This window comes from Wyeomyia smithii, chromosome 2 (genome assembly GCF_029784165.1).
Source record: "Wyeomyia smithii strain HCP4-BCI-WySm-NY-G18 chromosome 2, ASM2978416v1, whole genome shotgun sequence".
Lineage (NCBI taxonomy): Eukaryota > Metazoa > Arthropoda > Insecta > Diptera > Culicidae > Wyeomyia > Wyeomyia smithii.
The window spans coordinates 8,928,936-8,947,309 of record NC_073695.1 but is presented as its reverse complement, the minus strand read 5'-3'; the positions used below and the strand labels follow the sequence as shown (position 1 = coordinate 8,947,309).

The 18,374-nt window shown below is 37.7% G+C and overlaps 2 protein-coding genes across 3 annotated transcripts; one reads left to right on the top strand and one right to left on the bottom strand.

The window, feature by feature from the left end:
• Positions 1-135: 135 nt before the first annotated feature.
• LOC129726055 (DNA primase small subunit) lies at positions 136-1,736 on the bottom strand. The gene is made up of 3 exons (XM_055682620.1): positions 1,457-1,736; positions 449-1,400; positions 136-388 (listed from the first exon to the last, which is right to left on the bottom strand). The coding sequence occupies exons 1-3, from the start codon at positions 1,590-1,592 to the stop codon at positions 196-198; spliced, it is 1,281 nt and encodes a 426-aa protein (XP_055538595.1). The 5' UTR covers positions 1,593-1,736; the 3' UTR covers positions 136-195.
• Positions 1,737-8,695: 6,959 nt separating this feature from the next.
• Positions 8,696-10,501, top strand: LOC129726095 (bladder cancer-associated protein). Of its 2 annotated transcripts, none has more exons than XM_055682715.1 (2): positions 8,696-9,400; positions 9,915-10,501. In XM_055682715.1, the coding sequence occupies exon 1, from the start codon at positions 9,126-9,128 to the stop codon at positions 9,363-9,365; it is 240 nt and encodes a 79-aa protein (XP_055538690.1). In that variant the 5' UTR covers positions 8,696-9,125; the 3' UTR covers positions 9,366-9,400; positions 9,915-10,501. The 2 variants fall into 2 exon arrangements, with proteins under 2 accessions (XP_055538690.1, XP_055538689.1); XM_055682714.1 differs by having other exon boundaries at positions 8,705-9,404.
• Positions 10,502-18,374: the final 7,873 nt, after the last annotated feature.

Below are 18,374 nucleotides of genomic sequence, written 5' to 3'. Positions count from 1 at the left end.
TGGCATTTTACCGTCAAGTCATGACTAATCCCGTCTGTTATATATTTACTTCAAAAACAGTTGATCGCAGCGCTCTTTCGGGTAAATAATTTATATTCGGCATTTCGAAAATTTTTCATGACCAAACTGACTGTATTGTTTCCGGATGTAACAAAATTTAAAATAAAACGTACCATCATTAAGTAGAAACTAACATTAGAATTCCATTTTCTTATCGCTAACCAAAATAGCCTTGCCTTTGAACGATTGCTCGAGTTTGCGCAAGAACTCTTCGAATATTACGGTACTCTTGAACATGCTGGTCTTTTTGTAATCCTTAATGCGTGAACGTTCTCCCTGTTCGTCGGCCATATCTTCGTCGTACGCGTTTACCTCGTTCAATAGTTCGCTGGAAAATCAAATATAGTTATCAAATATTTTTTTAAACTGTTTCTACTGTGAGTCTCACTTAATTGTTGGAACTTGCGTTGGATCGAACTTTTCCGCAACGTTAGGATTGAATGGGATGCAAACTTTTCCCGTTTTCGGATGAACACAGAACGGGGATTTGAGCAAATGGTTGAACCCTTTACTAACGTTAATATCAATTCGCGGATAGGTGAATGCCAACTGGGTTTCCTCGATTATAAACTTCAGTTTTCTAGATCTATTACCGGATATTCTTAATGATTCAAAAAACTGTACATAAGCCTTCCAAATTGCTTTAGAATTGCCTTCATGGGGTCTTAATTTTTTGTCCAGTTCCAAACGGAGGCTTTCATCCTGTACCATAGCCAATAGCTTACGAAGGCCTTCCGGAGTGGCGAAAGTATTCTGATCGACCAGACAGATTTCCTCGAACAATGGTTCAATTATTCTGTGCGCTCGTTTAATGGCGTGATGCATTCTGTCACCTAGACTGACCCTTGTTACTGACCCTTCTCCACCGCTGATCAGAATGTGCATGTACTCTGCAATCGAAGAGCGCCCTTTTGTATCTAAATGTCTGGCAGTTTTATCACAAACCCAGCAATGAATCCCACGGCGACCACTGAACACCCACAATAGATGTTCGAATCCGAAGTCTTCACGCAAGGCAGAATCGATAACCTTACAAGCAATGGTCATATACTTCCAGCATTTTCGGCACACATTGGCTTCCTTGCAGCACGTTCGAATATCATCATAATCCGTCATATCAATGTCGAAAACCAATTCTCGCTGCACCGGTTTCATCACAGTGCTAGCCCGATTATCCTTGGGACGAACATTGTACACGGCTCCGATATCAATTTTTGCAGGGCTCTTGGAGCAAATTTCCTTCTCCAGCTCTGTCTGACTATCAAAGGATTGAAATCGTATGTAGATGTCATCTTGTAGCGTGAACGAAAACTCCCGATTTGTGAAGATTGATGCTTCCGCTGGAATTGTGAATTTTTTGAATCGTCACTCTAGTTTTTTTACTGACAGTACTTACAAAGCCCGTACGATATCCAGCGGTAAAACTGCAGATGCGGAAATAATCGCTTGTAGTATATCGGTAGCAAATCCTGAAGCGAACTTGGATCGAATTTTTCCTTAGGTTTTATGTTGCTATCTGAATTTTTTGTCATTTTCAATAAATATCAACGCTGCAGCCAAAAACAAAATCAGAATGTGTATTTCGTTGTCTGATTATTGACACGAATGTTAACTGTGTTTCGCGCCACAACCGCCACAACACACAATGTTTTATATACAAAAAGTATATAACGAAGAGCCACAGCGAACATCTTAGCGAGAGCAGGAATACTTCTCTCGCTCACTCCTCATACAACATGCAGCGAAAATCTTGACAAAAAGAAAACATAAGTAACGCGCAGTTCAGGGGCCCAGCCCTGAATCTAGAAAAAATCGTCGATATTTTTGACATTTACGTAGTTGAGAACCAGGGCTGCCAAGAATACAGATTTTTCTGTATTATACAGATTTTTTGACCACGATACAGAAATAATACAGAATACAGAATTCCTACAGAATTTTGATTTTAATACAGATTTGTACAGAATTTCAGCAAGCGATTTTTTTTTATTCTTGCTTATTTTCCGTCGGTCTGGTTCCGCCACTGTTGTTGCGCCAATCTCTGACGCCCAAGGAGACGACTCCACCCAGGACCCTAACTTACGACCCGTTGTTTAAGGGACCGGCGCCAACGGCTTTACTTCCACATGCGGTGGAAGGCGTGATCCCAGAGATTTTTCGCCTCAGAAAATCTCCTGGTGTCGGCTAGGACTAAACTAGACCATTTGGGTTGGTTGTGAGTAGATCACACCACCCCACAACCATCGACACCTATGTTGTTCGAGTTCTGCTGGGCGTCTGGCATTTACTAAGCGGGAAATTCCTTTTGTTTGATTTCTTCTGGACATTCGACATTTGGCTGAGCGGGAATGCTTTGGAACAAATATACCCGATTCGATTGCTTTCATAGAAAAAAAGTAGGAGGGTGGTATCCAAGACACGACCGCAAAGTTGACGTAGGACTACAATAGTTTTATATTTTTCTTTTGAGGCTCTGTTTGATTTGAGCCCGTTTTACTTTTGGCACGGTTAGATTGCGACACACATTACCAAAAACGAGCTATTATGTACAATCATATTTCTAGGTTTTTTTTTTAATTTTTTTTAACCAATTAAGGCTCCAAAAAAAGGTATTTTGGTTCGTTTTGTTGCTGATGCGGATGACCGGAATCGGAGAATTGTTTACAAAAACTTAAAGTTTGATATGTCGCAAGCAATGTTCCGCTACCGTCTGTCCCTAAAACCCGAATAATCTTATTGAATGATATTACTGCTACTATACGAAACAAGAAGAAGAAAAAGAAGACAATTGCCGTTTAGGCAATTCGATTGTGTTCCAGCGGTCGCAACACGATAGGTACTTATGCGTTAACCCAACACGCCCCACTGTGCGTCGATAGCGACAATGAAATCTTCACTTGACTTGGCTGCACACAAATGAATATCGAGTTCTACTGCACAGATAGACGACTAATGACCAGCGCTTTATTCATACATTGCCCGGTGCAGTACTGTAGTCTGTGCCAGCATGTTTTCTTTCGAGACATCAGTTTTGATAACATTTTAACAGCAGAACGTGATACTGTCTGATAGCGGAGGTGGTTACAAACTTTCCGAAAAAGCTTCACCTTCAAGACATCAAAATAATCTAGGCTCATAGAAGCAAACGTTAGTTGACCTATTGGGACGGGGAGGTTCTGTCAATTTTTTTTTACCACTTCTATACAGGATATCACAGCAGGCAGTTGGTGTCTACTCATGAAGTCTGTGCCTGGCGTGCTCGCATGTGATTGGTATATTGTTCGTGAAAATTCGACCTTGAAACTTTTATGAAATTTTCACTGTTTAGCAATGAAATGATAATGATAACTGAAGAATCACAAAATTGTCCATCATTTTATCAATCCAACGACATATTGATTATTGTGATCCATCATGTGGTTCCATCAGTATAACCGTTTGAAATCTTTCATTCCGACGTTACACCTTGGTTTTAGTTTCCGCAGAATGTATCTCGATATAGTGCGGTTAGACGTAGTTCTACGTCAAAAATGGTTATAGACCTAAGTTTTTTTTTCAGCCAACCCAACCTTATTACGGTTTCAGGCAAAGTTTAAGGTTGGATGCCAAGCCCAGTTACTCTAAACCACACACTTAAAATTTTTTGCCGGGTCTCGGTTATTTATTGCCGAGAACGGCACCACTGAGTGCTCGGTTAAAAAAATAATGACAGCTGTCACATTTTTTCGTGAATCTCGGTTCACCTAACTGATATTTCGGCTCGTTAATATTTTGTGCCGAAGCTTCATTAAATGCTTAGCTTTTGTTTACAGCGAACTAATATAAAATGAACGGTAACCCAAAAGTGAGCAACACAAAAAAATACGAAAACTGGGTGAAAGTTACTCAGTTTCGTTAATCAATATAACTCAATTTTTGACATTTTGAATCAGAATACGAAAGGGAGTACTTTCTAACCAATTTAGAGTAAAATTGAACGAGCGTGTACGTAAAAAGGTCTATAAACTATTTCACCGAACCTCTTTAACCTCACTTTTCTGACCGTTAGTGATGACTTTATTTACGTTTTGAACTTTGTACTTTTTTCTGGTGGAACAATCGTCTGCCTAATAGAAATGCTGCTCAATTTATAATTGTTCTTAGTGTACTGGCACATCACGCACAACATTAGAAGGGTATTTTGGCCATAATTGAAATGATCTACTATAATTGAAAATTGAACTGCATCGCCCAAATGTAAACAAATTTACCAGTATCTGTCAAACTCAAATGCGTGACGTCACCGTGCAATGGTCTGTATCATATAGTGATACAACCGAACGCACTTTATATGCACGGAGACAAAATGACTATTGAATTCCATGAGAATAACTTATGGTTCTGTGCCACAAGTACAGTCGCCGTTCGATAACTGCAAGACTTTTAACTGCAAGACCGATAACTGCAACAACTTTGCAGTTATCGGACCGCAATCCGTCAAATCTGATGTCAAAGTCATATTTGACATTGGAGTGACAGATCTCGCGGGGGATTCTAAATGCATTCTAAAATGAAAATTGTTGTATTGTAGAAACATTTCAAAAGGACTCTTTCATTTCCCTCGAATTTTTTCGTTTACTTGTTGTCTCTTCATTCTAGATGGGAGATTATAGATCTCCACTATTAATTATGGTACAAAATCGGTATGTTATGTGGTTCACTTTCCGTAACTATTATAAGAGAAATATCCCTTGTGCATTGTTTGGCTAGCTTCTACTCTGCCCATAATCGCATAATTGTAACATTCGACATTTTATGGATTTCGTGCTTTTTATTGGGAAATGCTTAAAATAGTATGTACTTTTTACATCTGAAAAAATATGCTTATGTTTGTTTGAAAAAAGTTGTAAAAAATACCAAGTTGTTTTGTCACATAGTGTGAATAACCGCATAATTGTCACACTACTTATCTTTTTCAACTTTTTTTGTCAAAAAAGTTTCCATCCCAATTCACATCTGCACCTTTGAAACTCGGAAGTTATTCTAGTCCGGTAACCAACCACCGATGATCCGTTTCTGATGTTCAGCTCATGCTCGTTGAATACTAGAAAAACTTCATTTCCACTGTGATATAAACCAAAAGAAGCTTGAAAGTGACGGCATAAAAATATCATTGCAAAAATTTCAGCCAATTTGACTTCAAAAGTAATGTTCAATGTATGCGTAGTGTAAAGTACAGCTTTCTTTATGATACTAAGTTTAGTTGAACTGCTTATTCGCAAGATTATATTGGGAACAAAGCATTTAAGGGCCAAATTTAAAAGTGTTATTTGCTCGAACAACCAATTTTGCAAATGTTACAAATATGCGATCATGGGCAGTACTACTCAGCTACAATATTTTGTGACCTAGCCCATTTTACGAACTGCATTTTGTCAGTGGTTCCGAGCTTTCTGTCGATATTTCATTCATCAATTGAGTTCAGAAACGTCTTGTAAAATGGTCTATTGTAGTGATAAACTTCATCTTCACCTACATATTGGTTATTTAAAGTAGTAACTAAAACGCAATAAATTATGATGCGAAAATATGAATATCAAATTGATTAATCGTAGAGCTTGCCTATTTTAGTGTTCGGCTGTTTCTTGCCACTATTTCATTAAAAAAATACCTATCGACATCATTGAAAACCAAAATAATAGTGACGGACCCCCCTCTTAATTTTGTTATGTGTCAAGTGTTGTTCTCCGTCGCCGTTCGATAACTGCAATGTTAACATGTTGCAGAATGAAGAGACAACATTTTATAAGAAAGGATTATGGAATTCGTATATCATGACTAGGAAATTCATACTTGAGCGTATGTCATGCATATACGATTTATAAAATGAACATTGTGCACGTCTATAATTCTAAACTTATGAAATTATTAAGCGTATTTGCGTCAGCGGGGTATGTGTTATATGCGATTCCGTTTTCAGAGAACAACAGTTTGAGTGTGAGTGTGATATTATACCTCTAAGTTAGTAACGCAGATCCGGGCGCATTCTAGATGTATCTGTATCTTATTCGACTGGAATTAACGACGGAGAACAGACGGTAGATACAATGAGACGTCACGACAGTCGTTAGTGTATTAACTATTAACGTATTTTGATTCAAATTTTTACACACGATTTTCAAATTTCTTTATATGAACATAAAGGTCTGTTCTCTGTGACAATATTTTCGAAAACGGCCGTACACGCTCGGCCGTTTTTACTCTAAATTGAGTAAATTTTGACTCAATTTCGTTAAAAGTGGACCTACCCTAAACAGAGTAACCATGTAGTTACTCATTTTTGAGTAGCATGGATAAATGTCAAAAACTGAGTACTACCTACTCATTTGAAATACAGCATGGATTAGCCAAACTGAGTAACTATTACTCAGTTTCGTTGATTTGACGTTCCTACGCAAAAGAAAACAATAAGAATTTCGGAAATTTAAATTTGAAAACAACATAAGAAAAATCGATAAAATGTTATAAATTTATTTCCCACCAAGTTACCTAATTATTAATGTTTTATTTTATTTCCCTATCTTCCGCATTGCTTCGCGTAATAAAAGCTACAATTCTGTTAACAGTTGTGCGGAACTGTGGTTTACCAGATTGTGTCTGTTAATTAACGCATCATCCTTCCTTGCGCCGCGATGATATCTGATCGACAACAATCATGGAGACAAAGCCCAGCACAATTGTGGATAAATGTTCATCAGCGCTGTGTTTACTGTCCGGTGTTAGCAGGGCTGCCAAGTATACAGATTTTTTTGTATTATACAGATTTTTGACCACGATACAGAAATGATACAGAATACAGAATTCATACAGAATTTTGATTTTTTATACAGATTTGTACAGAATTTCAGCAATAGAAATTTTTTAAGTTTCGGTGTGAAACTGTGATGTTTCACAAAATGTTTGTACTAAAGCACTGGTAGCTCTGCCTCACAAATATTTAATCCGAACATCAGTTTTCAGTTTGTCGAATGCGTTTCCCGCATAACCGCCAAATTGGCTGATTCGGTTTTTACAAGCAGGAAATTGTATAGGTGCAAGTAGACTTTAAAATCTGTTTCTTCGTCCAACGTGAATATTTGCGCCCGATTGTAATTATATTGCATTTGCGTTGATGACAACCAATGCTCTTCTTTTGCTCTTCTATTACTTCTGTTCGCTTTCTGCTGGGCGCCCGACATTTAACTAAGCGATACCTGATCCGAAAGTATATAGGAAAAAACACGGTTATAGACCTGAGTCGCAGACAGACGTCCGAGCTGAGTTCCAAACTTGTGTAAAGTTTTTTGTAGTAGCAATCCGTAACCAGATAGCGCTACCAGTACCGCCAGCCTCGTACACCAGCGAGAAAAATGTATTGTAGAGATAAGGTCACCAGGCGGCGCTAGTGTACAAGTGATTTATAACGCAATTTACTTTGAAAATTTACACGGAAATTTTGTTCAATGTTGTTCTTGCTTGGACGTCTGTCTGTGCCTGAGTTTTCTTTCAGGAGTTTTTCCCAACTCTTTAACGGTTTTAGGCGAGATTTAAGGTCGAATTCCAGGCCTAATTACCGCAATTCCATGCAATTGTAGGCACACGATTAAAATACAGAAAAATACAGATTTTTTACGAGTGCATACAGAATTTTCAAAATAAAATCTGGCAGCTCTGGGTGTTATGGAGGTGCCCACGTATTTAACTTCAAGATTGCTTCCATCGTACAATGAACGAATTCCTTCTGGTATTATGACTGTAAGGGCCGTTCCCACCAACGACCTAGCACCAAACATAGACACATTTTTTAGTTTTTCCTCCGACAGCATCACGATTAACGGTATACTTCCGTTTCAGTACTTTCTAAACTAAATCCATGTACGAATGAGCGAAACAAACAGGGAACTGTTAAATGCCTAGCTATTGTTTACAGCAAACTGATATAAAACGAACGGTTACTCAAAAGTGAGTAAAACAAAAAAAATACGAAAACTGAGTGGAAGTTACTCAGTTTCGTTAATCAATGTTACTCATTTTTTGACATTTTGAATCAAAATACAAAAGTGAGTACTTTCTAACCAATTTAGAGTTAAATAGAACGAGCGTGTAGAACGCGGGTAAAAAGTAAAAATCTAATAATCAAACTTTTTATAGAAGACTATAATGCGATTGGATATATCCGCCCGAAAAAAATAACATTAACAAAACATTAGAAAACCTTAAAAATTGCTGTAACTGTACATAGTTATACCCTCTGGCGTAGCGTGGTGGGGGCGGCGGGGGCGGTCCGCCCCGGGTGTCACCCTCTAGGGGGTGACACCCATGAGGAAAATTTTTCATATATGTGTTTTTTAAGGTTTTTTTAATGTTATTTTTTTTCGGGCGTGATCTTCTAAAAGGATTTTTCGCGAGAAAATTTGTTGCAATCAACAATGCAAACGAGTGTACATCCTGCTGTCTCTTTTTCATTTTGGTGAGGCTACCCACCAAATCGCGTTGACGGTGTTGCTGATATTTGTTTGGTTTTTGCATACGAAAAAGAAGGAAGGAAATATTTTTGCTTTTGTCATCACGCACATTTTGACAATTGCATATATGAGATCACGTAGGTGCCTTCAAAATCTCTTTCAACACGAATAAATCGAAATGAACTCGTCGGTTTCACCCGTCGTATCTCTTCGCTTGTAAACAATCGATACTTTCGACGCGTGTCATTCATACGCTGGCGAATCGCGTTTCAGTAAAGAGATTGGTCAGCTGTCAAGCGAGTTCGGTGCAGCGCAAGCAAATACGGGACAAAGTTTATGCATACCAAATACGTGATAATTATTCTGAGATCAGTTTTGAGGGAGTGCGTATATGAAAATAAATGGAAAACAAATGTGTAGAAAATTGTTGGTCAGTGGCGGAAATTCGTGACTGTGTGTAGTGGTGCTTAGTGCTACTATTAGCAAATGTATAAAAAATATTTCACTGTATGCTCAGCCAACTGAGGCAGCAAAGAAAAGGATTATCTCCGTCGTAGTTTGGCACTGCAACTGCACAGGAACATGTATTGCTTGCAGTGTCTCATTCCGGTTCTGCTAATCCCTAAGCCGACCAATCCGGCCTTGATGCAGACACACGTAATGTTTATTGTGTTGTATTTGATTGGATTTTTCCTGGAGCGAAAACCGTGTACCATCTGCAGTTTGGTGTTCCTGGCAGCCGTCTTCCTGATCTGCAACAGCGGAGTCGGAAACTGTCTATTCTGGGGTAACTGCGAAGGCCACAGCTGTGAAAATGGCTAGAGTCGGCGGAGTATTGCCTCAAGGTCGCTTGAAGAGTTAGTAAGTTGTTTTTAAGTTATCTCTACAAATAATCTTCTAATCAAACATTTGAAAATACTATCTGACACTCGTTTAGTATAGTCATTGTGGTAAAAAGTGCCCCATGACGACAAAAAGGTTGAAGTACTAAGCGCCAAGTTTTGCTTACAAACAAAACATTATAGGTGGCACACGAGGCTCGCTATAATTGGCATCGCGAAGAAGCACCAACAGCATTGAATTGTGCTGACCCAGACATTCACCATGTACCATCAAGGGCAACGGCAAGAGCAGAGTCTATGAAAGACGAATATTTTAAGGCAATTATCGATGTTAAGTGCACGGTCATGAGATGGATTTCAAGTGCAATTATATATATTTTTTATATTATGTTAGTACTCTCCTACTGTGAAACTTAAGACAACCTTCATATATTTTTGAAAAAAAAAAAAAAAAACAAGCTCACGTATTTTAGGAGACTGATGTTATTGACTACACTTACTACAATATTTTTTTTTCTTTTTATTTCAGGAGCCATCAAACGCGAACAATTTCCATCCTCTGTACGATTAAGTTGTTGACCTAAATTTTACTCAAATCAATCAAAACAATTTGTAATAATACAGTGTGCAGCGACAACAAAAAATCAAAAAAGAGAAACAAAAGTTGAACGACAACTCAACCAAAGCTTGTATTCTAGTTTCCATGGGAAAGTGTTTGGTGAAACTACGAAACTATTCAGTTTTAGATCAAATCTTCTCCACCCAATAGCGCGTTCGAAGCTTACTCACCGTGAATGAATCATAAAGATTGCGCAACAGTTTTTCCTCTGTGATGAATGAACAACCGTATCATAGTCGTATCAATTGTCTGGAACAGAAGAAGATAACTAGATCATTGGGGAGGCCCAGGGCTTGCGGTCCGAACCGTTCGATATGTCAATCCAATGACCTGTTTGTTGAAAGCACTGTACATATAATTGAGCATATTCCTAATATATTTATTTTTGTATTAACTTTGAACGTTAGGTTAGCGTGTTGAAAATTTAATAATACCAATAACAAGCTAGGCAACGAAAAAAATAATAAAAAATATGTAAAATAATCGTGACAGTACAAGGAGCTTGTAGTTTGTGAGAAGAAAACTTCAAATCCGAAAATTTCACTGGAAGCTACGAAAACAGTACGATTTTTGTGTGTGTTCCGTATATTTTGGCAATTACTGCAATGTATAATAAGGCGAAGCGGTTCTTCTGCCATTATATTTCGAAAAATAATACTCTTCTTATTAATGAAAAATATCGTCACTAGTGTAGTGTAGAGCAGAATGGACAATGCTACATATCTTGCACTGTGGTGAGTTCATTTCTTAAATTTTCCGTGCATCGAATAAACGATGAAAGAAGCAGTCGCTTAATTTGAATAAATTTGCACCAACGACCTTCACCGTTTCTTGTGACATATTCTAGTGACCGTCAGCATCGTCAACACTTGTTTTAACTCTCATCCATAGTCGATAATATGAATAATCTAGACTAAGACTCGAACGTTTAACCTCAGCTTCAAGGGTTTTCATATGATTCAGATGATTTGGATATTTGGTTGAAGTGGTATATATGGCGTCTTCCGTGTTCGGTAAACTTTAATTAGTAGGAACCTAACTGGTAAAAATATGAATTCGTACGAATTGGGGAGATGTTAACTATATGAGTAAAGTTAGCGATAAATATGTGAAAACAATTGTAGCGAAAAGCGTGGAAGAACTCAACTGAAGCAGAAAACGCAAATCATTCGTGACTGCAATTTTTTGTTATTACTATCAACGTTGCAAACCGTAAAAAAGACTATATAATTACAGTGACTGTAATTCAAACGGTGTTTCATGGCACTCGGGGCTGAATCAAAGCAGTTACTTGGGGCACGCCCTATCACTGATATTGCGAGTCATTACGATCGGATGGAATATGGGATGTTGAAAATTATTTTCTTTTTTTTTAAGGGGGGGATTTGTTAGTAGCTTAAGTATTTATGATAAATATTAGTAAATAATGAGTATGTGTGTCCAATCACAAATGGTGACTTCTCAACACTGTTAGAAATTTGTAATTTTAATTGTTAGGATTTGTTTGCTTTCGCAATTAGGATTTATCATTCGTAGGGATTTAAACCTACTTGTCAGAAAAGGGGAAGTAAACTTACAACTAACTTAATTGCTAACTTATTGGCTATAAAGAGAGCTTATCGTAGCAATTGAGGATTGCAACGATTTTTGTCGAAAATTGTTAATAATTTTATTTGACATAGCTTCTAATGGTTCAACACCAGTAAGTCTATGTAATTCGAGTGTACCAAACCAAGGAGGACGCTTCAAAATCATTTTCAGAATTTTATTCTGAATCCTTTGGAGCGTTTTCTTCCTTGTTGAACAGCAACTTGACCAGATCGGTACAGCATAAAGCATTGCTGGTCAAAAAATTTGTTTGTAAATCAAAAGTTTGTTCTTTAAACAAAGTTTAGAATTCCTGTTAATGAGAGGATATAAACATCTCGTATATTGGATGCATTTTCTTTTCTTTCTCACTGGCGGTGCAAAGTAACGTTGTTTTTTGGTTGCTTTTGGTTTTTGGTCTATTAATAAAAAGAATATTTTTAGAACCAAAAAGGTTTGTTTAATCCGTATAAAATCTTTGGTGAAGGTGTAGATGATAACTTTGTCCCTACTGAATAAAAAAAAGTTTTTTTTTTACACATTTCATTTCTAACTGAAGCTTCGGCACTCAATACCCGAAATCTCGGTAGTGATAGCTCTGTAATATTTTATGTTGAAATTTCAGTTAGGTTGAACCGAGATTTACGAAAATATGTGACAGCTGTCATTATTATTATTATAATTTTTTTTCAACCGAGCACTCAATGGTGCCGTTCTCTGTAAAAATTGCCGAGACCCGGCAATAAATATTAAGTGTGCAACAAGAATTGTACATTTATGGCATTCTGTTTTAATTCTTATGGCATGAATAAATGCATAAAACAGCCCACCACCAGGGCTGGTAAGACGGTCAGTATTTATAACATTATCTTTTCAAATGAGGGTATGCTTCTATTCTACAAAAGGACATATACCCTTCAAACGTGGACCGAAAGTCAGCTGGCCGCTGCTAGACTCGAAGTGAAATACGACATTCTTAGGACCATTTTGAAGAGGCGGATTACAATGCTAGGGATACCGTTTTAAACCTCTGTCTGAAATTAATTATTGTCCAAGATTTCAAGATTTGACAATTTTTGTTTCAAAAACCTAACCACACGCAAAAGTTCAAGCACAGATTAAAAGACGTAACACTGCACACTGGGCCAGAAATGGAATCTAGCGGAACGAAATTAATAGCGCGTTAGTAAAGCTTGGCTTATTGAAAGTAGAGTCCGTTGCTATTGGATTAGATGTTACTTTGTTTGTTTCGTAGTCAAATCCAATAGCAATGGATCTACTCTCAATAAGCCTAGCTTTACTAACGAAAACTCGACGCATACTTAAACCAAAAACGAATGCTGATTCAGAAATTTGCATTTTCTTTGGTGATTTTAATGTTTCGAATCACAAAACTATTACAAAAAAACGTGAAACTCAAACAAATTCTTCAAAAACTCATAAATTTCCAAAAAAATTTAAGTGAGAGAAATTTTGTTCCTTCTACGAAGTTACATAAAATTTCCTAATCTAAAACTTTGTCGAAAACTTCAGAGCTCTTGCGTGTAAGAATAAAAAGTTGGTGTCGGAGCGCCATCTCTGCGGCCAAATCGCGAACTAAACTGAGCGCCAAGTTGAAGTTCTTATTATACTGAGAAATTTTGCTGAAGACTGCACACAGGTTGGATAGAGTATCAAAGTACTGGACCGTGTATTCCATGCAATAAATACATAGCAGTTGTATTTTTACATGATACCTATGGTTATATTCAAACTGAAATATCACAAAAACACCAAAAAACACCTCTTTTAAAATAATGTGAATGCTATCGACTGTGACGTGTATCTATTATTGTTTGGATTTTCGGCTCATTAGTCTTCACCTTTTTTAACCCGAATCAACCCAATGCAGCCATATGGCATCACTTGACACATCAAACATTTTTCGATTTTAAATAAAGTGGAATGTAATTTTAATCATTTGGCAACACTTGTATAAACGTAAATAGATGCCGCTTGGCAGGGAACATGAAATCAAGTCAGTTTAGTTTTGTACGTGGACGTAGTAGCTCCCCAAACTCAGACTGAAAATAAAAAGTACTCAAATTGGCGAAATGAACTCACCACGTCGGTAAGATTTTTTTTTAGTTATCTTCCCATAATGTTATCATGTTAGGAATTATACTGTTAGAAAGCTATAACCTGCAGCTACAAGCAAGGGGGAAACTACGTTCAGAAACGAAAATGTAGCGGAATGGCATTTGATTGAAATAGTGTGAAGCCATTTGGCGTCATTGGCCGTACTAGGGTACCGGGTTTTTGGCGCGTATTTCCGTTGTTGCGTCTGGAGCATGTAAGATGTTTTGGCAGGTGTAATGTATATTTTTTGCTTTATTTTGTATTTTGTCACATCGTTAGGAACCTCACATTACAGGAGGCATTCCCAAGTAACAGAACAGGTTTTATCAAAGTTTATCAAACTTAGATAAAACCGAAATTGTTACTAGGGTTGGACTATCTAGATGAGCTAAATTTGGAAGACGATGAACACCCAACACGAGTGGAAGCACTATACATTCAACCACCTGAAAATGCTGGTAATGTCAGCAGTGAGGACGACGAAAATTTCGGAGGGGCGTCAGGCTGATCAGCGTTACGTAATTTTAGGGGAGGAAGTCATGTCGAACGTTACTTATCGTTATCGGGGGAGGGGGTCTGAAATCTAGATTTTTAGCGTTACGTAATTTGTGTACGACGCCCAAGTGGTATCCCGGACAATGTATGCGCAGGACAGCTGAAATCTGGTTGCGAAATCGTACTGAGTAACGGTGAACGTATTGATGGCTTCACAGACACAAGTTAGTTGAAGTTAGTGAAACTGTACCAACACCATCAACATCCAAGGCTCATGTAAGGACGCGAAGTGCTGCAAGTTCAACTATTGCCGATTCTCCCGTTGTCACTCAACCCAACTACAAAGATTGTATTAATCTTCGGCCGCACGAACTATTCGAGAAATTTCCAGTGCTAACCGCTATTCTGAAGAAGCACACAAAAAGATCTTGGTGAATCCACCATGCGTTGTTACTGAATACAATAAGTATGTGTGTGGAGTCGATCGAATGGACCAAAATGTAGCTCATCGACGTTTGTGTACAAAATGCTTGGCAGCTGCATCGACGCGTGAATCTGACCACGTCGCAATTACAGTTCAAGCGTGAGTTGGCGGTTTGGTACTGCAAGCATTATGGCCATATGCCGAAAGCACATGGTGTAAGCGCACTACAAATAGCCAAAAAACAACAATCTAAAGGAAAATATACGCTTGATCTTGATCGAACAGACCACTTTCCAAAGACAACCGAAAATCGACGACGATATTCAGGAGATACCTACATGCAAGTCTCAAATCCGCATGGAATGTGAAAAGTGTGACGATGGGCTTTGTATGAATTGTTTTAAATCGTTCCATACTCCGACATGATTCCATTTTCATTACTGTTCCTCCTTTTCATTCAATTTCATAATAAAATCAAGGAAAACAGTGATTTTTACTATAAACTGATAATTGAGTTTGAAAGAAAAAACCGGTACCCTAGTGCGCCCAATGATGCCATATGGCTTCAGGATATATTTCGGAACTTAGGATATATTCCGATGTCCTGGCAATTTTTTTTCTTAGTTTAGTACAGTCGTCGTTCGCTAACTGCAACATGTTTACATTGCAGTTATCGAATGCCGTTCGATAACTGCAACACTTGACACATGCCAAAATTTAGAGGGGAGTCCGTCACTACCATTTTTGTTTTCAATGATGTCGAAATGTATTTTTTTAATGGAATAGTGGCAAAAAATAGCAGAAAACTAAAATAGGCAAGCTTTTTGATTAATCAATTTGATATTCATATTTCTGCATCATAATTTATTGCGTTTTAGTAACTACACTAAAGTCGCTTTTTACGCGGGGGATACGTGCCGCGTAAAAAAAAACCGCGTAAATTCCGGAATCCGCGTAAAAAAAAACGCGTAAATTCCGGAATCCGCGTAAAAAAACCGCGTAAATTCCGGAATCCGCGTAAAAAAAAGTGTAAATTCCGGAATCCGTGTAAAAAACCGCGTAAATTCCGGAATCCGCGTAAAAAAACGCGTAAAATTCCGGAATCCGCGTTAAAAAACCATCGTTAATTTTGCATTCCGAGTGAAGGGAAACCGAAATCCGGGCAAAAAAATACCGCGTAAATTCCGGAATCCGCGTAAAAAAAGCCGCGTAAATTCCGGAATACGCGTAAAAAAACCGCGTAAATTCCGGAGTCCGCGTAAAAAAAAACGCGTAAATTCCGGAATCCGCGTAAAAAAACCGCGTAAAAAGCGACCTTAGTGTACTTTACATAACCAATATGTAGGCGAAGATAAAGTTCATCACTACAAAAGATCATTTTACGAGACGTTTTTGAACTCAATTAATGAATGAAATTTTGACAGAAAGCTCGGAACCGCTGACGTAACGCAAGTAAAAGCAACATCAATGTCAGCAGGATCCGTGACACCTATCAGTTCCCAAAATGGTCTTTTTAACGCTAGGTCACAAAATATTGTTTGTGATCTACTATGCACTGCCTAACTAAGTTGTAAGAGCTAGCCAAACAGTGCACAAGGAATTTTTTTTTCTCTTATAATAATTACGGAAAGTGAACCATATAACACGGTGATTTTGCTTCATTGATTAAGGGGTTATATACCTTTTTAGCTTTCAAATAGCCGAAAAAGTTTTCATTGCATTATCTTCAAATAAAACATCTTGAGAACATTTTCACAAATTTTCATAAAGATCTGAGCAAAAGGAAGAAAGTTAGAGCGATTTGCAGGGCGCCTCGCCACGGCCGCATAAGCTAAACTTGAAACTTTACACGCGATTATCTCGGAATAAAGTTTTCCGAAAAATGACTTTGCGTGATCCTGATTGCAGGAAAACTACTGAACCGATCTCTTTCATCTTTTTTTGACGTAGAACTACGTTTTTCTTTAGCCTACCACATAGGGCTGTAAATAGGAAAACTATTAACGAGAAAGGGGACGAAAATTGTCCCTTTTTAAATGCTTATAAATCGGTTTGTTTTCAACCGATTTCCTTCATTCTTGCAGCAATTGATTGGAAACTTATACACTCATCCACCTAAATGTAGAAAAGTGTTGATTGATTATGCGAACTATTGTACTATTGAAAATTGTCAAGCCTTGTTGAAACGAAAATTAGGTCCTCTGATTGGTCGCTTGCTGCCTTTCCCTGGCCGTCTTATTTACTGAATGCGAAAACAGCTTTTACAGATTTTGAACAGCAAAATGCCTTCCTCGAGGCAAATAATCAAGTAATGGAAGCAGGCCCGGATTTGAGGGGGGGTAAAGGGGGCAAATGCCCCGGGCCTCCCGATTCAAGGGCCCCCTATCCCTATCCGGCCCTGAATGGAAGGTTAATAATTTTTGACAATAACACAATCGTTCTGTGCTGGATCCTAGCGATTAAATTCTGCCGCAGTCAAAAAATTTACCTTATTTATTTACCTAATCCTACCCACTGTTAGGGCAGCACAAAGACTGCGATCAACATAACCGATTTTGAATAACAAACTGCCCTGTTAGAACGCAGTCACAAAGTCATTTAATTCGACTAATATTTGACATCAGTCAATCCCCTCTGGTCTAATTTACTGAATGTGAAACAGCTTTTACAGCTCGTGTTTTCAGTGTCTTTATTCCCCCACTGTTTAGGGCAGCACAAAGCAAGCAATAGTAGACTTTATGACTCAATAATGAAACACTTACAACAATGCATTTGTTAATAGTGTGCGTAGTTCAACGTCAGTTATGCGGTCTTGTCTTGGATACAACCCCCTACTTTTTAAATTTTCGTTATTAAATTCGCCGGTCCTTGAACGATCGCTTTTTGAAACATACAGTTACATTTTGCCGCAAAAAAATTTTAATGCAATTTTTAGCGCTCAAAACGTACATTTTTTGGGAAAAACGTTCCCGTTTGCACTGAAAACAAAATACTCATAAAAGCGATCGCTCAAGGACACGGCACACTTCTAAACCAATGAAATAATATGAGTTTTTTGATTAAGGTTGACCAGCTGAGTCTCTATCAGGATCACCGCAAGCAGAGTTGCCAATGTTCCAGTTTAAACTGGATTCTTCCAGTTTTTTTTTCAAGTGATCCAGTCAAACAGTTTAATCCCGAAATCTTCCAGTTTTTTTGTATATTTGCCAGTTTTATCCAGATTTTTTGGACACTCAAGCTCCGACTGGTTTGGAAATATTTTTAGAACGTAAATTTTGTGGATTGATAAGTCATTGTAGCAATTCTTAACAGCATTTTCAGTATTGTATCTTCTCGCATGAAACACGACCAAATTAAGGATTGTATTGCATGGTTGAGATAAAAAGACGAGTAAGTTCAGTAAGACGAGTAAGTTATTCGAAAACTAACAAATAGATTTTATCAGATAATGAAGAAAAGAAATAATTGCAATTACATAAAAATAAAAACAATCCATCTCAAAAATATTATATGCAGGCGGCATTCTTCAAATTGATTCCAGTTGCATAGCAGTTCAAAAATTGTTCGTATTCACTGATGTAACGTAAGAAAACGTTGCATCAATTCTTTTGTTAAAAGATATTGTAAACGATAAAAGCTTTATTTTCTTGGATTTGTGATAAACTGGTTGCGCAATTTCAAATTTTGCTCCTGTAAATGAAAATTTTCAGTCTACAGTTCAGTCTACAATTTCAACAAAATGTAAG